The 25,662-nt window shown below is 43.8% G+C and overlaps 1 protein-coding gene across 1 annotated transcript in view; it reads right to left on the minus strand.

Annotated features, from left to right (window-relative positions):
* Positions 1-7,447: 7,447 nt before the first annotated feature.
* The window catches only part of SHLD1 (shieldin complex subunit 1), a 49,140-nt gene continuing 30,925 nt past the window's right edge, over positions 7,448-25,662 (minus strand). The window contains exon 6 of the mRNA XM_087774483.1: positions 7,448-10,290. Within this exon, the coding sequence (XP_087630609.1) occupies positions 9,770-10,290 (521 nt within the window). The 3' untranslated portion in view covers positions 7,448-9,769. The remainder of the gene's footprint in view (positions 10,291-25,662) is intronic.

The raw sequence follows: 25,662 nt of genomic DNA on the forward strand, positions 1-25,662 counted from the left end.
GATACCCAGAACAAGCTGCTGGGAACGCAGAACAAACCAATTTGTGAAGGTTACACTGAAAATGCATTGCAGGGCATAGCATCGATCTCCCCTATCCCCACCTCAGTATCTTTAATCACAGAATAATCCTGTTTCCCTGGCAGGAGGTGCTGATTTTAGTACCAATTTAGCAGCATTCCTGGCCCATGTACTGCATATTACCCAGAAATGCAGTCATTACAGATAACGCTGGATAGTGTTACCTGCCCTGAGGTTGACTGACATTTCCCGTTACAACAATCTGCCTTCTAGTGCGAGTGAAACTTTGTTCAGCTCGAACTGAGGTGAGATTTTCCATGCCAGATGTTCTTTCATTACAAGACTTTCCCTCTTAATTCACAGTGCCTGCAAATAAATAGGCCATTGCAAAGGCAATTTAAATAAAGGTCTGACCTTTCAGCCATGAGTTTTCTGGCTTTGGTTAGCTCCAGCTTAATCACATCTTATTATTTCATGCTCTGTGTGCTATGTGCCAGTTTTTAGTTTTAAGGAAGAAATGCTGGCATATGTGGTTGGCTAATAGATGTGTGGGGAAAAATAGTCATTAGGGAAAGCCCACAGAACAGGGTATTTTTAAAATGAACTTTTGTGTTGTGGGAAAACACATGCCCCACACAAAATCACCTACACTCAATAATGAAATAGACACATTTATATAGGATGTATACTGCCTGTTAGCAGTATAGCAGTATAGCAGTATACACCGATGTTAGCAACTATATGTCCTGATATACCCACACATACCAAAACACCTCAAACTCATGGAGAAAGATCCTCTGCTGGTGTAAATGGTCCCAGCTCCGTTCACAGGCTGGGACCTACTTCATTGATGCCTGTTGAGGATCTGCTCCGGCACCTGCCTGCTGCAGGAGCTCAGCTTTCTCCCTGGCTGCCTTTCGGCTCCAGGATCAGGCAGGTCGTTGGCATGAATCAGTGCCTCCCACTAGCAGCTGCGTGGGAGGGAAAATAAAGATTCTGCTGGAGTAGGCATAGATACCAAACATCCTGGAGGAGCTCCAAGCCAAGGAAAGCGGGGAATGACTTAGTAGCAGGAGGATTTGTCAAGGATGACAAAATAGTTTGGATCAGGCATTTATATAAGGTTCATTCTGGGAATAGAGAGGCAGTGCTCACTGCCTGCCAGACTTAATCCAAAGATGAGCCCCAAGGCAACCCAGGCGGCTGGTGCACATGGGCAGGGGGCTTTGTGCCTGCAGCAGTGTGAGTCACCCCTCTGAGACACTGAGGGACGCTGGTCCAGCTCAGCTGGAAAATACCCAAGCCGAAGTGGACACATCTCAAACAGACCTCGGGTGGGCTCTGGATCTGGGCCATGCAGCAGGGAAACCCCTCGGGCACTGGCTGTCAAGTCCTCACCATGTCTTGTGTTCCTCCTATTTGGCAATGACGGATCCATTTTGGCCTTGCTTGTCATACCCTACGGGGCTGATGTTATTCCCCATCTTTTACTTCACTTACACATTTCACTTGAAGATCTTGTGGGATCTTGTATACCCCCAGCCCTGAAGGGTGTTGTGGGTTTTAGGTGTTGTCCTAACCCAGGCTCAGAGCGCTGCTCCTCTGCTGTGAGCCAGGACACTTTCTTGAACAAGCAGAAGGAAACAAACCCTTGGAATTTTTCTGCAGTGGAAGGCACCAAATGCCTTTGCAAAAGCAACCTCCACATACTACCAGAGCGTACAGGGGGATGAACAGAGGTGACAGCGGGCTCATGGGAAGCCCAAGGCTCAGGCACAGCTTCCTGGGAATAGCCCTGGGAAGGCACAAGGCACACAGCTGCAGTGGCTCACGCCAGGAGACGGAGGGGAGGTGGGTGGAGGGAACACGGGCTGTGGAGGGGACACCTTTGCTGCTTCAGGCAGGGTCATTGCAACAAGGGAGGAAACAAATGTGACTTGCACACGTGCAACTTTCGTAACAAGAATCAAGAGTCCCTGTTCTCCCTTCTGTGCAAATTGCCAGAGCCGCAGCAGTATGATTTAGGGAAAGCTGGGAAAATTCTCTCCTACAGCTCTTGAAGAGGGCAGGAAGCAAAGGGCAGGAGGGCGCTGAGAGGACCTGGGATCATTCTGCTGGGCAGCTCTGCCCTGGGGTCACACAGCCGGCCCTGCTGAGCAGCAAGTCGTGCTTGGCCTAGAGCAAGGGAGGGATGTTTCCCACTGTGCAAAGGTGCCACTTGCAAGCCATCCTGCCCAAAGCGTGCAGACAGCACAGGCAACAACTGGCAGGAGAGTTTCAAGGAGACTATAACTTCAGGTGTGTTTTTTTGCCCAGTGGCTAAATGTTCAGTGGTTACAGCTAGGTCTGCTTTTGACAGCTGAACCAAAGCAGCCCAGCTGTCTACTGAGCTCACGGTGGTGGAGCATGTTCAGGTACAAAGTGGTCCAGCATCGCCTGGTTCCTCGCCTCCAGGGAAACAGGTTATTTCCTGCCTTAAATAATGCAGTGGAGAAAAAATAAAATGATGGGATGGGTCACAGAAGCAAACAAAGCGAATGGAGAGAAACCAACAGCAAAGGGCCTCTGAGAAGAAGATGATTTGTGCTTTGCCGAGTGCTGAAACCACAGAAGCAACAAAGCTAAGTGCAAGCCAGGCAGATAGGAAAGCACTTCAGCCCCTCAAAAGGAAACACAATTTCTCAGAGGTTATTGCACAGGCTGGGAAGAAATCTACAGAACATGGGGACATTTCTGTGAGGGCCTTGTACCACTCTTGGTACTTAAACACCCAGAAAAAAATGTTCTTTACCTGGAAGAAGCCATCATCTATCCACCCACGGATGGCCATACTTCTAGGCAACTATTTCAATCCTTCCGAGGGCAGCTAAGCAGAGTTAGATCAAAACTAATGAGCCTCTGACTGTGCTTCTGTGGCTTCTTCCAGTCACAGAAGGCAAAAAAAAAAAACCCACCCAAAAGGCAACAGGGCTGAAAATCCTTGAAATGCTTGAAATTTACGGAATAGCAACATGACAGGAGACGGCAGATATTTCGCATAGTAACAGATATCCAGATAGTGTAAACTCAGCAGTGTATCAGGGGTCACGGCAGCAGCAAAACTGGGACATGAGCATTGGGATCAGACATGCCTAAGGGCAGGAACATTTGCATGGGCGTGTTCATCCTTTTCCATATGTAGGGATAGGGCACAGGGACAGTTAGGTCACTTCAAAAGCATTGGGCCTTTGGAGTAAGAGCATGGGTTGGTTCATGTCTTTGACTTCCAAAGAGGTGAAAAATAGCCACAGTGCAAGGCCTTTCTATATGTAACTGCTACAACCAGCTGAACTCAAATATCCTACATATAGATTCCCTCCCATCCCAGGAGGGAATTTCAAGCTTCATGAACTTTCATTTGTTTTCTAGGAAGGTGCCCCAAGCACATGATTTCTGGTTTTATGCACAAAGGCCACAAGTTTCCTCTCCTTCATTTTGCAACAAGTGTGGGGGTTCTGTCTGTAAAGGCAGTGAACCTAGAAGTGTTTTGCAGTAGCACTTCCAACCATACAAAGAGCATCACTTTGGCCAACTATCTCCAAACCATATCGCAGGATGCCAGATTATCACCCACCTAAACAAGGGCTGAACTGAGTGTCATCCCCTATCCATTTTCCTTGTAGGTAATTTACCCTTTCTCAAAACTTTGCCTCAATCACCTACCGTGCAAATCAGCGTGGACACAGGAATCAGACTCATACTCCAAAGAAACCAAATACAGTTAAGACTTGTCCTCTAGACAAGACCTGCATCAAATTTATCACCTGCTCCAGAGATGTTTATTCCAAGGAGCTGTCTCTGCCCTTCCTTCTATCTCAGTGTGAGACACACATCTATTTTTGGCAGGCTTATTGGCATGAGCTGAATATTGTACCTGGAAGCGAGCAGTGCACAGAAGAACTACAGGCACTCCTGACCGTGAGGGGCGCAAACTTTTCAAAAGACTGTGTGTTTCAGTAGGACAGAGCTTACCATATCCTCTGCAAGATGCCAGCCAAGATTTGTAGATGTGAGTCATGATCCAAATTTTTCAGCTGCATCCAGTCTGTTCTGCCTACATAGCTCTTTAAAATCGAACAGTTTCATGCTCTCCTCTGCCGGTATCTACCTTCATGCTCTTTCAGCAGCCACCTATTCTCTGTTTTGTCATTACTTGCATCTCATTTCCTAAAGCGTTGAAGAGTAATGAGTCCTCTTATCCCTTTTCTTGCTGCATCAGAAATTTCTAATACAAAACCTGGGATGTTAAAAGCGGTGTCTGTGCAGCTCCAAGAGCCCAGAGGAGCTGAAGCAGAAGAATGACCTCTCTAGAGGTGCCTCGCCTCCCTTTTGGCCCCCAGTGTGTAGAGAAGCAACACAATCCCCCCAGAGCGGGACCCCAGATTAACCTCCTGCATGGAGACGCACCTTCCAAACTAAGATTCCCTCATTTTGCCATCATTTAAAACCCTTAGTAACAAATGAACAGCTATTCCCTTGAACGTTTTCTAAATCTCATTCAAAAAGCGGATAAAAGACAGCAGCTCAGGTTTTTCCAGGCCCCAGGAGGAGCACCCTGTGTGCATCCTTTCTTCTCACAGCCCCAAACAGGGGTTTCCAGGCAGATACCTCACATTTGTTATGAGTGGGGAAGGCCACGTCTGGCTCTGGGGCTGATCTAGGGTCAGACTAGAGTCCATTAGGACTTCCTTTCTCTTCCATCAAAACCCAGCAGGTATCTCTCAAACATCATCAGCAGCAGGACTCTCCTAAAGAACAGGACCTTCATATTTTGCTCCAAGCTTTCTTTGTGGAAATTTTATGGGTTTGGCTTCTTTTTTTTCCTTTTTTTTTAAAAATCATAGAATCATAGAATCGTTTAGGTTGGAAAAGACCTTTAAGATCATTGAGTCCAACCGTTAACCTAGCACTGCCAAGTCCGTCACTAAACCATGTCCCTAAGCACCACATCTACCCGTCTTTTAAATACCTCCAGGGATGGGGACTCAACCACTTCCTTGCGCAGCCTGTTCCAGTGCCTGACTACCCTTTCAGTGATAAAATTTTTCCCAATATCCAACCTAAAACTGCCCTGGCACAACTTGAGGCCATTTCCTCTCATCCTATCAAATCTGACTAGGGGACCAGGTGGTTTTAGAGCTAACCCAAAGCACAGACCAATTCATAACCAAACCTAATACAGCAACTGAAGGAATTCAGATGCAGTCCTCTGACATTTCTAGCTCTCTCTTTCTGGGAGGTTATTTCCCTTAAAATGTCAGTTAAAAGGTTTTGCACAGCAGCTCATATTGAATTGTGTGGAACAGCATAAATGCTGGTGAAAAATTATAAGCAACAACATCTGATTCACACTGAAGACCTTTCTTCCTCCCTGTACATCCCTAGCAATAGCTCCCTACATCCGTCAGTATTAATGCCCTTGTAGTTGTGACAGATCTGTGGTGGTTAAGCAATGTGAGCTGGCAGGGAGAGGCTGGTACTGTTACTGTAATTATTGATAGCACACTCAAAAGCACATTTGTTTTTTCCAGCTCTATTGCTGAAGCAGCTGGTATCACCTTTCTCCATAATTTTTGCCCACAGGATGTTTTTCTCTGGATTCTGACAGGGCAGCACCTGCAGATATATTTACTACTACAGAAATGATGCTGGATCCTCATCTCCACTCCTTTTTTTCCCCTAGCACCATTAACTTGAGCAGCTGGGGGAGCAGTTGAGGGTCTCCTCCAATATTCTGTGTGCCCTCCAGCATGTGTACAACACCCCTGCCATAAAAACAAGCAAACACATCAAGCAGAACCACCAAGAAGCCAGATGTATCAGTTTCACAATGATTCAAGGACAGCAACCTAAACTCAGACAGTCCCAGTATAAATCTATTTGCAAAGAGAGATTGCACCAAGTCCAAAGATCTTGGCCATAATTTGCAGCCAGCTGGGCCAGCAGGGCCTCTTCCTGCTCTGGTTAAAGTCAGCAGCCAAATTTCCATTGCCTTTCCTGGAAACACCTGCAGAGCACAGCAGCCTTGCCAATCTGCCAGGGGCAGCGAGGCAGGAATAGCAGCCCCATGTGAAACTGCAGCAGGGAATCTGACTTACATGAAACACAAACACCCATGCTGGGATCTGGCCAGCACGGAAAGGGAACAGATAAGAGGTCTCATCAGCTGGGCTGGCAGAGTAAGAGCTATCTCCAAACTGAAATGCTGAAGATCAAATGCTAAAACTCATGCAAGTGGTGTGGCTGTACTGGAGTAACCACATTACCTGGGAACCTCGATGTTGACCCCAACTGTCCTTTCTTCTTTCTGCTTTGCTAATGTGCTGTCACCTTCTGTATATCCCTTCCTCTTGCTCTCTGTGCTGCCTTGAACACATCCACACTGGAGAATGAATGGCTTCCCCAGCCAGTGAGCAACATCACCACAGCAAACCACCCCTTCACTGGACAAACCAGTGGGTGGAAAACATGCACAAAGGCACACGTCTTCCTGGCAGAGGGAGTAAAGCAGCAAAGGAGCCACTGAGCCAGGAGGCCTCCAAGAGAGAGACCTTAAGTGGTTGTATGGGGGTTCATTGCTCTGTTGCTGACTGACATCAGGCTCTTTGGTCTCAGAGAGATCTGTTTATTTTAAAGGGAAAACTCCTCCGGGGATCTCATTAGCACCATCATGAAAGACAGAAAGGAACTGGAGACTAGCGGAGAGGTGACGGTGGGCAGGGAAACAGGACAGAAGCGCTGTCAAGCTGCATTTAAACTGGCAGGGGAAGGAGCCTGGGAGCGCTCTGCCCTGTTGGGACAGCCTTGCTGCCCCAGGGAAGGGCTGCCTCCTTACCCTTGTCTGCGGGGTGAGTGGGTGAGGGATGGGCGGGCAACATCCAGGAGAGCAGCTGCCCAGAAGCTCAATCCATGGCACCTACTCACCCACCTGCACTCCTGGGGCAGTTTTCCCCCTGCCAAATCCCTCCTCCCCCTGTGCTCTCACTCTTCCTGGGGTCTGTCCTTCTCCTCTCTCCCATCACTGGCTAGACACTGTTGTTTGTGGGGGGCAGCAGCTCTGGCCAAGTTCGTGCCTCTACAACTGGCAGCAGAAGACAAGGCACCCATGGCTGGTTTGCAGTGGTGGACCATGGCTGGTTTGCAGTGGTGGAAGGTGCACTGGCATCGTTACACAGCCACCTCACTCTGCAGTGCTGAAGACTGGTCTGACACAGGATCCTGGCGCCGTACACATTTTAAGCTGATTGCTCCTTGAAAGCTGCTTCCACCTTTCTGAGGACTCCATTGCAAGAAGGGGGTGAAGCAGTCTGTGAAAGAGCAGTTTAGTGGATCCAGAACATGGGTAGATTCCCCTCTGGTAGGCTGAGAAAAGTCACAAAAGCAACACATAAAAAAAGCAAAGAACCCACAAAAACAGGAGGAAAAAAAAATCCAACTTAGTTAATTTGAAGCAACACATCTTAGTTATAACTGCAAATCAGCTTAAGAAATTCAAACAGACATAAGTTAGGCTCCCTGTGCTACTGCTCACCAGACGTAATATTTGTTATTACAATTTCTTCTATGTAGCACCACAAAATGCCAAATAGGATTGTGCTTCTTTCAAGAACAGCCTGTTCAAAGCAATTGGTGAGTCTTGCCTGGAACACCTGGCAAAGGGGAGGGATACATTCATCTCCCCGTGTCTTGAAGAAATCGAGGGGAGATGTATATCAAGGAAATGAGTAATACAAACAGTTTGGCTTTCAGCAGACTTGGAAATATATACAGCAGGTTCTAGCACAGGTTTGTAAAAAATTAATTAGCAGTGAGTGGGAAAAGGAGTGATGAGTGTTATTCTCTGTGCTGCAGTCTTCTTTAACTGAGTAAAAGTGACTGCACTATAAGATCCCAGTGAAACACCTCCTAAAATTAAGTGTTTCTCCAGAAATGGAGCTGTTCATTTCACAGTAGGAATCATCAGGTATTCTAAACTCTATCATGTTTCATTATCATTAAAAATCAATGGGATTTTGGAGCCTAATTCATCCAGCTGAGCTCTGCTCTGCTTCTGTAAGCACCTAAAATATGAAAATCTGCCATAAAATAATGAGGTTTATTCTAAATTTTAATGAAAATCTAACAATAAAAGCTTGGAGAAGACAAAGCTCAGAATCTTTCCAGAAGGTTTCTTTGACTTGCAAGCCTCCCAAGCAAGCTGTGAAACAAAGCAAAAACTACATCATACATTCACTCCCAGTTTCCACAAGCACAAAGCAAAGGAGAATTAGGCCTGCCAAATTCATATTGATGCATCAGACCCACAGCACTTTGGCAGTGACCAAAACCAATTGCTGGCAATTAGTCCTTCAGGTCACCTCTTAATGTCATAGGGCAAACGATAGTCATGACAACTCAAGCTGGGCAACCAATGCATTAGGCGAGTTCCCACAGCAGCCAGTGATGATCTTGACAACTAAAAACAGAGCAAGAAAGTTCTGAGTATAAACAGCAGCAGAGCTTGTTAAAAGAAGCAAAACTTTGCTGTAACCAACCAATGCCAGATGATCCCCACTGGAAAGCAACCACCTCCATGGTTCAAACACCTCACAGAACATTTTCCTTCATCCATCAACACACCAGGAAAGTAATCACAAGGTCTTGTGCAGTGCCAACAAAGATAATAGAGTGTACTCAAGCAATGAGCATTGGCTTCCTCTCTGTGAAAGTTCTGGGCTCAGACCCCATGGTAGCAGAAATCAGCAGGGACTAATGGGTAGGGAGAGAACTGGAGAAAGCAGCATTGCCCCTACAGAATTAACCAAGCAACCCACAGTCTTGGGCATGCCAAGATGTGAGCTCTGCTTTTCCTAGTTACTCTGCATCTTACAGCAGTCAGCTACCAGGGCAGCTGGCACCAACTCTGCATCTTCCCTATGGATACCTCTGCAGAGCCCTTACTCATGGAGGTATTTCGGGTTGCTCTTAAACCAGCTCACAGGAAAAAAAAATCCCCGTTCTGCTCAGCTGGCGTATTTGAAGTGTTAGAAACACCACTAAGGCGTTAAAGCTTTTCCTTCTCTTTTTTTATCCCTCCTGTTAAAAAAAACCAAACTGCTCAGAAGCCGTATTTCTTCTCTCTCTCATGCACACACACACTTTTTCTGTCGAAAAAGCTCACCCGCGTTGCAGTCATGATCTGTGGAATCACATGTCTGTAGGTAAACATGCACAGCTATCAGGCACCCCCGTGGAGGCATAGGTGTTACAGTATCAGTCAGATACAGAACAAAATCTTAAGTTTCCTTCCTAGGTCTGGGGCATACCATGCCAAGCTCGTTCAATCAGTCTGTTACAGTCAACAGCACTTGGACAACCACGCCTACACAGGGGCTGAATTTGGGCTGGGCCACTGTTTAGCTGGGGTAGGGACATAGGTCAATTTAAAAGCCTGGTATGTAAAAATCATCGTGTTTGATGTCCCAGCAACAGACGCTGTATCACCCATCACCCATCCCGATCAGTCAACACATCCCAAGCATGGGGTCCCCAGATGGTCCTTATGCGGTGCTGCCTTGCAGAGGCCAAGGTGGCAAGGTCTGCTCCAGATGAACCCCTCCATGGAATATGTGGTGTTGAAGGTGGCGCTAAGAGGAACAGTGTCTTTCCAAGAAAGTCACCTCTTTTCGGAGTAAAGCCGGGCTCCAATGACAGAAACAAACCAGCACCTTGCTCACTTCTCATGTGGCACATCAGGGCTATGTTCTGTCCGTGTTTGTTTCAAGAGGAATTGCAGGACGTCATCTGAGAGTCCGGGTGTTTTCTTTCTGTCTTCCAAGACAACTTCTCCCTCAGCTGGCTTTGAAAAACAAGCAGTAGTGGGGTGGTTTGGAAAGATCTTACACCCATCTCTGTTCAAGACCACCTGGGCCACTTGCAGGCAACGCGATGCGTATTTTGTTCCATCCCGGTTTGCTAGCTCTGAAATCTTCTGCAACAGACATCGTGATGCAGCTTCGTAGGTGGGATCCATTCTGTCTGGCTGTTTTTTGCAATACATTTTGTAGAAGCCATCAAGAGATTTCCTGACACTGGTGTCTTCCGCACTGTCACGTTCATACATCCACGAGAGAGCAGCATCGTTAGGTTCAGTGGGCTCACACAGCCCTGCTTTTGGATAACATCTCGCGTTTGCTTCCTCAGAGCCTCCAGCAGAAAAGCTTGCAGGAACTGCAGAGGGTAGATTGTTCTCTCCTGCAAGCACAAGATCAATGAAACTCATTAGTCACCAGGTCATCCCTGTGGCAAAATCTTTTTTTGTCCCCCCTCACTGCAGTCTGGCAAACAGTCTCTGTGCAGGAGTGAGCTAAGTACTGCATTAAACTCAGCTGGATTGCCAGAGGGGCTTGCTGCATAGATTCATACAAGATCGGCTGTATTTAGGGATCTCATAGCTGCCCCAGCCTCACCCTACTGCAGTGATTGAACCTACCTGGTAATACACACTTCCTAGCTCCTCTCAGTCATACTTCCAAAGATGTGGAAATTGGGATCTGCTGTTGCTGGAGACAACAGCTAACCCACAGGAAAGTCTAGTCTGCAGCTGAAGCAGTTCTGCCTCTGTTTCCTTTTTCTCCCTTTGTCCCCGGGTCTAATTCCTCCCTTTTCATAGTTCTCAATTTTATTTTTACAGCACAATGTGCAGTCCTGTCCTTCAGCTTTCAGCCAGATCTAGAACCTCAAAACCAACACTGTTATGGTGACTGCATAGGGTTTGGGAATGGGGATTGCGAAAAGGGACCTTGTGCTTCCCCATGAAGTCTGATTTTTGCAGTCCAGCTGCACTAAACACTCTCCACATCCTGCAGGAATTTTTATAGGTAACATTTATGTAAAGGCCAAGGACTTATTCTTGCCAAGCTCTTCTCCTCCTTCCTTGCTGACCCACATCTCTGGATAACAGTCAAGGCTATGGTTCTCCTGCTCCAATGCAATCAAGGGGGATGCTTTATACTTGCACATAATTAATACAGCATCAGCACAGAGACTCTTGGCAATGACGTGACCAGGATGATCAGCAAGCCACACACAGCTTCTAGTATGAAGAGCCTCCACAAAGGGACCTTGAATTGGGGTCTGGTACCCAGGGAGTGCCTCTAACTGCAATCTCATCTCCAAGCCCGCCAATGCCAGCCTGTTTGCCAAGCACCTGAGTCACCAACAAGAAAATTTTCCAGGACTCAGCCAGAGGTTGCACAGCCGTCATCTGCAAGTTATGTAAGCAGGATGCAGCGAGTCAGAAAATAGCTTGTTCTTTTCTAATTCTGTGAAATATGAAGCAGAGTGCAGTCCTTCATTTCAGTAAGAGACCATGTTCAAAGGAAATCTCAGTGTGGTGGCAGAAGGCTGTTCTTTCCCTCCCAGTACACAAAGAGCTACCCTCCCCTTCCTGAGTGGTCAGAGATTCATTAAAAGGAAATTAAGATGTCTGTGCAGCCATACTGTACATTGCCTCTTTCTTCTTCCCCCTACTTTTTAGCTTTGATCTTTCTTTTTCAATTTCACTTCATCTCCAACTCTGCAATTTTAAATAGAACTTTTCCTGCTCTTGCAACATGTCATGTCCAATGCAGTACAAAGAAAAGCTTAGTGGCCTTCTTTTAACATCAATATATGCCATCAGAGTAGTGAATCAGAGCTAATCAAAGAGAACAGGTCCATTTTGCCTCAATAATCTCTCCGCCTTGGTGCCTATGTTAAGTTAGAACTGAAGCCTCATGCATCTCTGATAATTCAATCAAATGGCACTTGCACTCAGGCTCCTGTGGCAATTGCAAACCCTTGTGCCATGTTGTCGTCTTGCTACTTCTTACACGCAGCTCACAGCCGTATTTTGTAAAAGAGCAGCAGCTGCCTCCAGCTACAAATCTCAACCCTACGTGATCCAGGAAGAGCAAAATCCTCTTGGTTTCATGGTGTCAGGGGAGACCTTTGCAATGCTGTTCTACCTTTCTCCCGCGATCTTAGGTTGGATATTAGGAAAAATTTCTTCACCAAAAGGGTAGTCAGGCACTGGAACAGGCTGCCCAGGGAAGTGATTGAGTCTCCATCCCTGGAGGTATTTAAAAGATGGGTAGATGTGGTGCTTAGGGACATGGTTTAGTGGTGGACTTGGCAGTGTTAGGTTTATGGTTGGACTCCATGATCTTAGAGGTATTTTCCAACTTAAATGATTCTATTCTATTCTATTCTATTCTATTCTATTCTATTCTATTCTATTCTATTCTATTCTATTCTATTCTATGCTAAGCCAGTATGCCCCATAAGGCAGCCATCCTCTGCTGAAGCACAATCCACTGAAGAAGTGACTGGTAAGTATTTCAGGGGTATATTTAGGGGTTTGATTAGCCAGAAAGTACTCAATTATATTATTGGGAGAACAGTTTTCTTTCAGTTACTGATTAAAATTTATGTATCTCTATTTTTTAACAGTAGGCCCTATCCTCTTAGTGGATTATTTTTCCAGCAAAGCCTTCTTAAGGCAAGACATGAAAAGTTAGATGCAGAATTCCCGGAACCAATCTATATCCCATGAAGTTGCACCTTTCCTGAGCTTTCCTGACAATTTTCCAATACCTTATCAAACTATGTGCTAGGACTGAACTTTGTAAATACACTCAACCCTTTTCCTCCCTAAAAGCTATCAGTCAAGGTAGAGGTCCTTCCTCGACACCCTCTAAAGAGCCGACACTGCTATTGTAATGCACAAATTTCCTGAATGATTTATAAACCAGTGGGCACAAACCCAGTAGCTGGATGCCTGCAGGGTCCAGAAAGAGCTTCTCAGCTGGGGCATACGTACAGCACACAAGCACGCCACGTAAGCCAGCAAACATGCTGCTAAAGGCAAAGGCAGCATTAAACTAATGAATCCCTTTCCCTCTTCATGCACCTGCACCCCTCAAGAAAGCTGGAATTCCCTAGTAACACATAGCAGCGTTGCTTCAAGGCTTAGACCTCTCTGGCTAGCTCTCATGAGCAGGAAAAATGTAGTTTTGTAAACTCTTTACCCTTCCATGGCAAACTTAACAACACAGCTGTCACACACACCCTTTTGTTGGCTTGCCCCAACACCTACAGAAGTCAACGCAAAGATGAGCGGGGCTGAAAACTCGCACTCCATTCGCCTGAAATGGAGTTTCATCACCAATCTGGCCCAAATTATTTTTAGCAATTTTCACTCATTTATACTACCAAGCATGTGTTAAAGGGAAAAAAACAAAAACCAAAAAAAGCCCCCAAAACTGAAACAGGTCATTACTCATGTCTTGATTTCATTCTCACACGATAGATAATCACCAGTAAGAATGCATATTATTTTGTCTGCACCTCCACTCCATGCTAATTGAAGTTTAGCACTTGCAGCTTATTAGTAAAAGACCGGGGGCTGATAAAAGGATATTCTTTGTGTTTATAAACCCACTGATGAAAATTTAAAGTGTCCATCTGGTACAAGCACATAACCCTACCGCCCGAAGCACACAACCGAATCCTGCTTTGTCTACAAAAGCAGCTCATGTAGCAGTTTGAGTCTCTCTCTAACTGTGTTCAAGCACAAACAGTCAGAGTGTAAAATAAGACATCTCTCACACAGCAGAGCTGTTTGGCTAGCTTTCTGGGGAAAGAAATCCCCCCCAGTTCAGGCGGGCTGCAATCCCTGCAGCTGCTAGTGCTTCATTAGAGCCGGTGTTGCTGTGATCTCTGTCTCTGTCCCTTGCAGAGGCTTAGCTGGATGCCAGCAGCTGCTAATTCTCTAGTTACAACATCTTTAACTGGATTTGTCCAAGCCTCCTGCCCTCTCCCACACTGTCTCACTGCCTTCCGGGGACCCTGCTTATAAGACATGTGGTTGCCCTCCTGCCCAGACCACAAAGGCGCATCCTATTATCAGGGTCTGGGAGATTTACACTTTAGATGTGAGCATGGGAGAGCTAAACCACAGTGTTTGTCATCAGCAGTTCTATGAAAATGGCAATTATATCGCTTGTTTTAGGGCAGGAATCATTTGCCCTAGGGCTTAGGAATGACTCATCCCTGGCACAGATGGAGCTTGAGTCCAAGCCCACTAAAATGAATGCCAATCCCATACCTACCTCAGAGCTGCTCTAGTGCTCTCCGGTGTAAGACACCACTGGAGCAGGCACATTCAACAAGGGCAGCAAGCACCATCTCTAAATGGTTCAAGCCCTTGATGCCTTTCAGCCATTTGATTGATCACATACTGTGGATAACTTGGAGCAAGGGCTGAATTTCTCTGGGAGCCTCTATTGTGCCACTCTAAACAAGGACCAAGAAAACGATGAGACTGAGAATAGTGAATCATTTTTTTGAACAGAACTAAATTAATCTGGAGACATGCAAATTGGCTTTATGTTCACAGCAGTGATTGAAGTTCAACTGGATGTTAGTTAGATGATGCTAGAGCACATCCCTGTGTTGTAAAGTCAATGATAGGACTATTATCCAGAGTATCTCAGAGTGATAGACATTATTCAGGTACTCAAATCTGAGATCATGTACTGAGAAAACGTGCCTGCTTCCTGCTACAGCCATCCTGCCAGCTGTGAAGGCCTGAAGAGACCATTAGGATCAGCTTGTCTGAACAAATGTCCTTGAACAAAGATTACCAGAGAATTGAGCAACACAACAGTGGAAAGGAAAAACAAAGGAAAGGAGAGAGCTAGATGAGAGAGAAACTCTTTCCTTGGGTGAGACTATCCCAACAGTCACCAACACTTTACCTACTCTCCCTGGGAGTAGATGGGGCTGAGCATAACTGAACACAGCTTTTTTTCAGAGTAGCTGAAGAGCAGAAGCACGAGACATGTGAGACACAACTCCAGCTATTGGCTCCCATGTCAGAGCTTAAAATACTGCCTTGCTCGAGGCACCACCATGATTTTATGCCAAGTTCAAGATCTGCAAGAGACCACAGACCCTGCCTCTTGGCACATCGCAGTTAATTGGTGCTCCCAAACTTTTCCTCAGAGAGGAAGACAGAAGACTGTCCTCTGTCGGTCACAAAATCAGCCACTTCTTGCCCTGGACACCCCATCTACCCTGGACACTGCAACCTATACCTCAGCATGCTCTTTCTGCCCACATGAGTCTTCTCCCCACTGTGACTTGTTACAGTTAAAGTCAACACATTCTCAACATCCATGGGCAATGATGAGTCATACAAAAAGGACAAAAATGACCAGTTGTTTTGGTTGATGGTACCCATTAAAAAAGGGCCATTCAGAAGTTCCCACAGATTTTATTATTTCTCTTTTCTCATCAACCTCCCAGGATGTACCTGGGGTGAAAGCAATCATCCACAAATAAGAAAGGGTCCCTAATTTTGTGGTTGCTATTAAGTGATAAGACAAGTGCACACAGATGCCATCCCTGAGGGTTGCTACAGCCGCCTCACCACTCCTAGAAAATCCTTTCTTGCCTCTCCATCAGCCATGTCCATATGGCATGGGAAAGCTCAAGCAGAGGTGATACTACTTGGGCTTGAGCAGAGCTCCCAACTGACAGCAAATCTGTGCCAAACCACGACATTTGGGGGATGCGTCTATCTGCACAGGAGGCAAGAATAGGTCCCATGTCGCAGCAGAGCTCCCTACATGTCCATGCACCTTACAATTACATGTGTTGAGCACTTGAGACAGCTAATGCAGAGAAAACCATCTGTATTGTCCTTCCACCTGGCTGATTTCCAGTGGGAGTGTGCATATCGTCATGGTAAAAAAACCCATGTGTGAACTGCTGATTACATCCCTTTACATGAAGTGGAATATATTTGCATTGTATGTTTCCATTACTAATATTTAAATTGGAATAGCACCAAAAAAACAAGTATCAAAAAATCAAGTATCATTCTGCTAGGTGCTGTACAAACACCTATCATTTTGAGTAAATGACAGATCCTAAAGCCTTTCTTGTATAGTATTGAAGAACTATGGTAGAGTTTACAATTTCTCTGCACACATCTCTGCCCTGCAGAAAACAGCTGCTTTCTTCTTGCATCGTTGTTTGGGAAACCTTCCAGCATTTAAAGCAAAGGCAAAATGGAATTTTCAATGACATTATCATTCAAAAAGACTGTTGTAAACAGGGAAAATTTTTTCCTGTGGGTATTTAAATTGTGAACTGAAAGTGAAAATAAGAATATAATAAGCCTTGCTACTTTGCTGTCTCCCTGATGACACACAAACCAGCCTTTTCATGCCATAATATGGAGTGGGCTATAGCTCACAAGACAAGATCTGTGAGACTCTGCTTTACACATGATGTAACTAGCTATATTCTTCATCTACCAGCCCACAGGAGAGGCACATGTTGCTGTGTCTGATTGCTGAGGAGCTGGCCGGGAGCTGTGCAAATGCTGGCTGCTCTGTCAGGAGACCTGGAGGAGGTGAGCATGGGAGGGTGGGCGAAAGGCAGCAAGAAGGGAAGGAAGAGGCTGGAGAAATTTCGGGTATGGAGCAGAAAAGGGAGGCAGTGATGGAGGAATAGCACTGGGGATAGCCCAGTATTGAGTCAGGCTCCCTGCTTTTTTTTTCTACCTGCTGCACATTTGTGGTGTGAAAAGTTGGGGGGGCTTTAATTTGCGTGGGATAAGACGTAAGCAGTTATTCTGGGGAAGCATAAACCCTTCCCTTTCTGTCTAACTCCCCTAGGAATTTGAAATTCAAGAAAAATAAAAAGCCTGGCAAATGGTAAAGTGCTTTTGAAATGCAATAAGGAGGCATAGCACACCCCCCTCGACACTCTTCCAAATGTCACACTTGGTATTAAACTCTGCCCTGCTCCAAGAGCTCACAGCTGATGCCTGCTGCTACTTTTAAGACGGCTAGAAAACTCAGTGAAATGAAATCTTTCAGAGAACGCACTAGTTAAACATGCTAGATTTAATAAACCACAGAGCAAGTCAGCTACAATATGAACTCCTACAAATTAACACTCTTTATTTGCTGAAAGCCAAGAGATAGGCACCACTGTCATCTCACAAACCTGTTTCTAAGCAACCAAGCCCCATGGTCCAGGGCAATAGGTATGGGCAGAAGCAGCGGCAGCATCATAAAAACCATCACTTGCGGCTGTACCCCAAGAGCCTGCTGACAATATATCCTCAGCCAGGCCCCAGAGCAATGGGCATTGGATGTAACTGTCTGTGAGCAGCTGCTGTAAGTGAAACAGCATACAGGAACATCTCTCATTGCAAAGATCCCAGGTATCTCTGAAGAGATGGGCAGCAACATAACTGAGGTGTCTGAGATTTTATTTTTACAAGGCAAGTTCCTGCCTTGGAGCTCATCACCATTCTAAAAATAGTAATAGCAAAGTTAAGAACTCTTCAAATAGGTATATTTAGAGTGGTTTAATTTACATGACTCTGTAGCCAGCAAAAACCCCTAGAGCATCCTATTTGTCTCAAACTGTGATTTTAAAAAAGCTTCTTAAGATCTAAGGTTAAAAATTCTACTATCACGAGTAACCTTTCTCTGGAACATAAATAATAAAAACCCCTGTTTATGTAGCTGACAACATTAACTGTCAATTAAAGTTATTATCCAGAAGATGAGGGCATCAAGGGGCTTTATTAAACTGCAAGTATCTGCTGATTTCCTATTACATATACAGTCTTGGGAACTGATAGCCAAACTCCCCTTGTCTATGTAACGCTAAAGGCACCAATTTCCAAAAAGAAACTCTGACAAGGCTTCTTAAGCTAACTGCTCAGCTTCCAATTAGGCATTAGGACAGCACGGGGAAGCAACTGCAAGAATAGCACCATGCATGTTCATGGGCACAGACACAGCAGTGCTGTGCTAGACCAGCCTGTCCTTAGGCACAGCAAAACATCCCAATGGGCTTTCAATCTTTGACAGACGGCATCCAACATGAGCATCCCCACGCCAAGCCTCTGCGTCCTCTGTAGGTAAAAGTAAGAACCATCCTCTCTTGTCAAGTCCCTTACTCACCAGGACCACAGCATGGCTCTGCCCACGGGGAGGATTCACACCATTTGAGTCAAGTTTGATCCCTTTCCTACTGTGAGCAGGCAGAAGCCTTTTATTAAAAAGATCAATTTTTCATTCTTTTCATCAGTAACTTGCAGTGTTGCTTTTTTATACATGGAAGGCTCTAATTTAGCCCCAGAGCATATTTGTCTTTAAGCTCATCCTATTTCAGAATAAAAGCAAAAGTCTGGTCCTTGACACCAGTGAGAAACAATTCTGCCTGCCTGATTCACTGCTTAAGATTTGTAAAGAATTTTATGAAGGAAAACTGGGGTTTGTGTTTTATGGTGCATGAAGGAGCTTTCGTACTTTATTCACATTGCACAGCTAAAGCAAATGGTAGCTGTTTCCCTTCATATTTTTTTCCTGTCTAAAAATTATAAATTCCAGTCTGGTCTACTCTGTTTTTTCCAGCTGACTCTATAGAGTGAGGTCTTCATGAACTGTCTTCTGACATAAGAAAAATTTCCCAAAGAACCCTAATTAACTGAGAGGGAAGGAATTTTTATTCAGCGTCTGGGTCTGGTTACTAGCTAGTTAACTCCAGAATTCAGAAAAGGATTTGCTATGCCCACCTCTTCAGCTAAGAGCTGAGAAAGTCCTTTGGGAACCTGAGTCATTCAAGGAGACCTCTCGAAGAGACGAAGAGGGACTGATGAAAGGCAAGATTCTTCATAGTTCTAAGGTAAAAGGCGAGCAGAGAAAAATCCTTCCTCTTTCTGGCAAGACACACAAAGGAAAGACACTGTACTTTTAGACATTCTGCAGATGTTGACATGCAGAACTGATGAAGCTGTGAGCTGAAATTAAAAGAGGACTTGAACATCTGTCTGGATGGCAATTAGTGATCATAGACAAGCCTAGCAAAAAAAAAAATCTGGAAGAGTCATTAAATCCCATTCTTCGGGGCTTTAACAAATCCTCTGCTAGAGGCAAGAATGGGGCCCAACAGGCAGCACATTGGATGCCGCAGACACCCGTTTTGGAGGATGGGGATGAAATAGAGGGGGAAACTGCCTCTTATTCTGAAATATTCAGTAATGGCTGCTGCCAATGACAGGAAGCAACTCTAGATTACAAGTATTACTGAGTAAGACAATATCACTGTATTTGCAAGTATTAAAAAGAAAACAAAACCCAAAGCAATATCCTTTCTCGATATATTACATACTTTGTCTTTCATTCAGAGTCACACGTTTTCAGTACTCAAGAGGACTGACAATCCTCAGCTGATGCCTTTGGCAAGAATAAGAATAAGCAGACAGCTCTCACTGGAGATCAATAGCTCAAGTTTCAAGATTATTTTACAAAAATTCTACCTCCTGCATCTCCTTGCAGAGTGACATGCATGACAGTTTGCCTGGAAAAACAAGAATATGATGCTAGCTAAAACGGAAGAGGAAGAGCCTATCATGACAGTATTTCTTTAATGAGAAGAACAGACTAGAAGACCAAAATATATAAAAATCAGCAGAAGATTTGCTTTATTTACAGATTGTGTGAAGTTGGAAAAGGAGAGGTGGGGGGCATTGTTCAGTGTACACTGCCGTACACTGCCTTTCCTTGCCATTATAGCACTTGAAAGTCCAATTCATTACAATGTTAGCACCCACAAACATAGATAGAGCTTACGCTGCAGAGATTCACATGCACTTCAGCTCTGCTTCCAACCAGCTATGCACAGCTGTGGACACAAGTGACATGAGAATCATAGGCAGAAAGGCAGTTTCTAGACCAAGAAAATACTGCAAAGCAAGGTATTTTTAAAGCATCCTTCTTGAATTGTAGGTAAAATTATACTATTTGCAAACACTGTTGAGACCAGGAGAGTTATGACCACTTATACCACCATTAGCCATCTTCATGGAAGGCCCTGCACTTGGAGGCCTGAATCCTGATGTGGAATTGATGCTTGGGTACCACACGGCATCTGCTGTAAAACTGCTGTATGGAAGAGAAAATGCTCTAAAAACTGTGGAGGTTGAAAAACGAGTCAAATAAGGCAGATGAAGGTGAAGACTGACTTAAATATAACTTCCTCCCAATCCTTTACCCCCTCCAACCCGCACAACTGTATGTCACTTAGTCAAATGCATCTGTGTGAGTTTGTTCAACTTTCTACCAACTTATTATTTAGGTTCAGATCCCAAACCAGTGGATTGATTTTCAGAAGTGCTGAATACACAGATGCTCTTACCAAATTTAAAAGAAGCCATAGAGATTTGAGCTCTGTTGAAGACTATGCCACCTAAGCTTTCATTTTACTAATTCTTCAGCAGCAGATCACTACAAGTTGTACAACAGAAAATCAAGAGAGGTACCTTTTGGTTCTCCTATTTTACAGTCCTGATCTTTCATTTTTGTCTAAGGCCAAAAGCATGAGTGTGGGAATGCCACAAGAAATGCTTACAGATGGACTGATTCTCTCTAGATGTGACAGAAATAGCTGAATGTGTGCAGTCTGTCCCTCTTCAGATCAAAGCTCTTCACCTCCGGTCAGGATTGATCTTTCACCAAGAACAACGGAGGAACACTTGCAGAGGTGGTTTCCTGAATTTATTTGCAGTAAGATGATTCTAAAACCATGGTTCTTGTCTGTGTCACGCTCCTGAAAATATGCTGCATGTCAGACAAGCACAGAAAGGCTTGCACTTCTTTTAGAAGCAGGAGTAGAAAAAAAAAACCACAAAGAAATAATCTTAAAAAGCACAGGCAAATAGCAGGTACAAAGGTAAAGAAATCTACTCATATTTTGGTGCAGATTTGAAGGCAGAGTGAGGCATTTTCCCAGTCTCCCTGCAGGCCTGACGTGGCTGTGTGCATTGAACAGGCTGTGCGGAGATGTAGCCAGTCCAGAGTGCCTCGGCACAGAAAGAGCAGACCTACGGCTCTGTCCTCTCCCCAGCCCCACCATGTGGGATGTGGAATCACACAGCTTGGAGCTGCTTTCTTCTGCATTGCCAGAGGAAGCTTGTGCATCAGCTATTGGTCAAAAATGAAAAACCAGACTCAAAAATAAGAATGGAAGCAAGATACCAATCTCCAGCTATCAGCTTTCCACAGAGTAATAAATGAATCATCCTCATATTGAAGAAATCAGAGAGTCAGATATATCAAACAGTCATCAAGGAAATTTTCAAGAAACAGAAAATGCAATTTCAACAGAGCAAGCAAGATACACAAGTTTAATAACTTGGAAGTATTTGCTCATCCCTAGTCTGTGGCATTTTGGCTTGCCACTTTGAAAGTACACTGAATAAACATTTGAACGATCTAGTTTTGCTGCACTATTACTTGAAATCAAGTAATGAGTAGAAAGATTATTGGACTAGAGTGACAGGCACATTTATGGACCATTCACAAATCTGGAAGCTTGAGAACCACAAGGCCTTTTTCTTAATTACCTACATGCTGTTTTGGGAATCACTGAAAATCTCTTCCATCAAAACCACCTTGACAGAAAATTAGGTTTTGAACAGCAGTGTTTTGCCATTTAATCACTCAGCTTTCTGCAGGAATTGCTGTGTTGCTAATAAAACAAGCACCTGAAAACTGAAACCAGAAATGGTTATCACATATGAATTGCATTGGAAATAAATCCTCAGGCCCTTAATGGGCTGCACGCAGCTGCCAACTTTTCTCAGGCGGTGTCACGGCTGTGGGACGCTATATGCCTCCAAATGGACTAAAAAAACCTGAACGGCACAGGAGAAGGAAGAAAGGAGAAAGGAGTATGACTTTAAAAGCTAAAAAGGAGAAAAAATCACTGGGCAAGCAACTAGAGCCATCTACATTCCTATCTCCTCACTTTGTCCTCTCAACCACTCACGGGAAAGGCTTGGCAATACAGGCATTTCCTTGCTATAATTCAGCTTTGCCCTCTAAGGCCAAACAGTAAAAGGTTTCAGTCACTCAGGATTTGTTTGCATCCCTTTAGCTGGCTGCATAGCCTATTAGTCCTGCTTTTTAAGAAAATTTCTTAGCCATGAGCAGAGCTGGGTGCACTCAAACCTCTTAGTTCTGCCCCAAACCAAACATTTCACCTGAATTACTAGTGGACACAACTCTCGGTAAACTATGGAGGTCACTGAGAGCCCAAATCCTGTTTAAAAAGCAAACAAAATAAAACCCCATGTTTCCCATCCCATATTGAGTATTACACAACAGCAATTCTGCACTGGGATGGCTCTGCTGAGAGACTGCACAGACTTTATCAGGAAAGAGTCTGGTGCTGTTTGTGAACCACTTGCTCGGACAGTTTTTCAGTAACACCTTCAACTACTGACGAACTGTGGTTAGTGATGGTTACTGCAACCACATAATGTTTCTTCACTACAGTTTTATGGCACAGATGTTTTTAAGCCATACAGAAGAGTCCAGATATATTAAGATCTTGCATTACCTACCACACACAGCTTGAAAACATTTACACAAATACCTGTGAACAAAATAATTAATTCATTCCTGCAAAACAAGGCAAACAAAGGGACAGATAAGCGAGATCAAGTTAGGGCAATTCAGATTTTCCTCTATTAAAGTAAACATTTTTCACCCACCTTAGGCCATGAGATTGCCTAACTGAAAATACCTACTTCATTCAAAAATAATCACACAAGTACCAAGATAGGGAAAAAGATAAAACTCCTTTTAAAAACATAGGAGAGTTAGGGCTTGTTACTGCAGAGATCTACAAACACTGTAATGTATGTTTTTCATAATCCATCTGATATTTGCAAGTGTAAATATTTGCACCATTTACAAACAGTAAAGAACAACATCCCAACTATTTTTCAAGGTGATGTGAAAGCGTTTGTATGACTTTCAATAGAGTAGTGAGATGAATTATGATCATGTTTGTTTACAATTTGTTCTCTGAATGTGGGCTAGAGAGACTACAGAAACAGACACCCAGATACTGGGAAACACCAGTAAGTTCACAATTTGTAGCTTATTGATCAGACTCTCAAAATTGCCTGGCTCTTTTTGCAAAAGTGAAGCAACCAATGTTACTGGGACATTTAGCAATTTCCATTGCTCTTTTGTCATCTGAATGAGAACACGGATCTCCACATGCAACTCCTTCTCCCTCCAAAACAACACCAGAGAGGAAAAAAAGACAAGAAATAAAAATTATGATAATAAACATGAGTAAAACTGAACAAACAGACAATCCACAGATAACAGGAGTTCTCTAGAGTGTTTCTGAGTCCAGACAATCAGTGGCTGCAGCACAAGTGCTAAATGCATTAAAATTATTTTCCTAAAACCGACACAAACTAAAACCAACCCAGCTACCTGGGCATGTAACCAGCTTTCTGCACCAGGAATCTCCAATCAGATGGGTTTAGATGTATCCTTGGACTAGTGATGGGGATTCTTTAAGAAACAACAAATTCCTTCAATATGGTGGCCTTGCTCAAAGTCGGGTTTTTTTAACTCTGACCTCAACCACTGAAGATACCTCAGCATCTTGCTTTTGGACATACATTTTGAAGAGCATGGGGAAGGATAGCATGCTTGTGAATATTGCTCTACCTGTTGAGAAAGGCTTGCTGGCCCATGTGAAAAAATAATCAGAAAAGAGAACATGTTTTGGAATGAGTCTACACTGAAATGGAAGGCAGAGGTGTATATAAATTAAACCCCATCAGGGTGCTGTTTAGTACTCTGAGAGCCAGTTAACTAGACAAGGTGAAAAAGCCATTACAAAGTGGAATGTCTCTCACTGAAACACAGAGCAGAACAGTTACAGAAGCTGAAAACTCAGTTCAATTAACAAAATAGCTTCAAATCCATGGAGCTCATAGTTCCTAGGTAAGTAGCACCAATCCAGGCCCTGAAATTATTCAGGGAGCCTCTGGGAGCAGGTAAGTTTTCCAGACCCACATGCACAGCCTGAACCAATGGGCCACTTCTCAGTGATGGAGAAAGGAGGGTTAACACCACCTAAAAATTTGGCATGATAGGGCTGTTCAGATTTTGCTGGACCATTTCAGATCTTGCTACTTGTAGTCAAATTATATTGTGGCTAAAATTAATACAGAAAACTGAAGATTATTTTCATAAAACTGTGAAACTTGCTCATTCCAGCAATGAAAATAGCTGCCAACTTCAGCTATTAAATCTCATTTTCAGACAGGTGTTTGAACAATGGAAGTTGACACATATTTTGGAGTAACATTTCCTCTCCTTTTATAAATGTCAGTTAATTAATGACTGGTCACCACTCCTGGCAAACATTAATACAAACATAACTAGTAATATTAATCATATTAATATAGTCATTCACTTATTCAAAGAAAAAGGCAAATATTTAACACAATGAATGCCTTAATATTGGACATCTTTATCCAGTGATAAAATTGGATATGTATGATATGAGTATGATATAAAACAGATCCTTAACAGTGAAGGTAGATTCCATTTTTCAAATAAAATGGTAAGTTTACCACTATTCAATTTCTTACATCTAGGCTGGAGATATTCCTGACAACGGTGTTCTAGTGCAAGCTAAAGTCTCCTCATTCTTATTTGAGATTGGTTAGTGGGGTGGGATTTGACAGTCCAGATAATTTAGCTGATCGTATATTCAGGTAATTGTCTTTTCATTTTTTTTAACCCCCAAAATTTATGATCAGCTTAAGAATTTTGTTTTAAAGGGCCTAAAGAAAACATAATTCAAACAGATTGGATTCTGTGATTGTAGTAAATACATCTGTTTTATTTATAAATAAAGCCCAAAATTCTGAAACAAAGACTTCAGTGAACATATTTAGCTCAAGTTTTAGGATTGATTTTCAAGGGCTACTTAACAGTTTTTTTTAGATTGAGTGTGGACAACATGAGGAATCCAAGGGCGTAAGTAATTAATCTGTATTCCGCTACCTTGACAACCCGCTTCCTTAATCTCTTTCATTTTCTCATTTCCTCAGTGGATTGATTTTTCATAAGTCATCCCCAAAGCCTCCGTACCCTCCTAAGGGAGAACATTTCTGCAGAGTGTATAGACACTTGTGCCTCTTAAAGAAGGTGTAGCTACAGGTATAAGACCATACCAGAAAATGCTCATATCCAGGAGTGACTTGGACATGAATATTGTTAACTTACTAATAAGATGGGTAGGTTCATTTCCCACTAATTAAATTAAGTCAGGAACAGCTGTCAGGAAATAAAGTTGACATTCAGGGGACCCTCATCTCTGAAGTTTTAAAACCTCTACGATCATAGCACTGGAGTCCTTCATTTCCTCCACTCTACAAACAAATCCACTTTCCACTTTCACATTCTTCCACTTCCTCTTGGTCACATTCACTACTGAAGGTTAATTGTGACTCTTAAGACAACAGGAGATATATCTAACGCTTTCTTTCACTGGAAAATGTTTAATGCATTAAGGGCACAGAAAAGGCTGGCACCCTTGAGCGAGCAATTGAAACAGGATAAAATAAAGGTCACTGAGAATGAAAATAAAACAAATATCTGTCTGTCTGCACAGAGGCTTAGTTGTGACCTTAGTGCCCCCCCTCATCATTCTTTATAATAAAAACGTAAG

This window comes from Nipponia nippon, unplaced genomic scaffold (genome assembly GCF_047370975.1).
Source record: "Nipponia nippon isolate SJK-2023a ecotype South Korea unplaced genomic scaffold, ASM4737097v1 scaffold_4, whole genome shotgun sequence".
Classification (NCBI taxonomy): Eukaryota; Metazoa; Chordata; class Aves; order Pelecaniformes; family Threskiornithidae; genus Nipponia; species Nipponia nippon.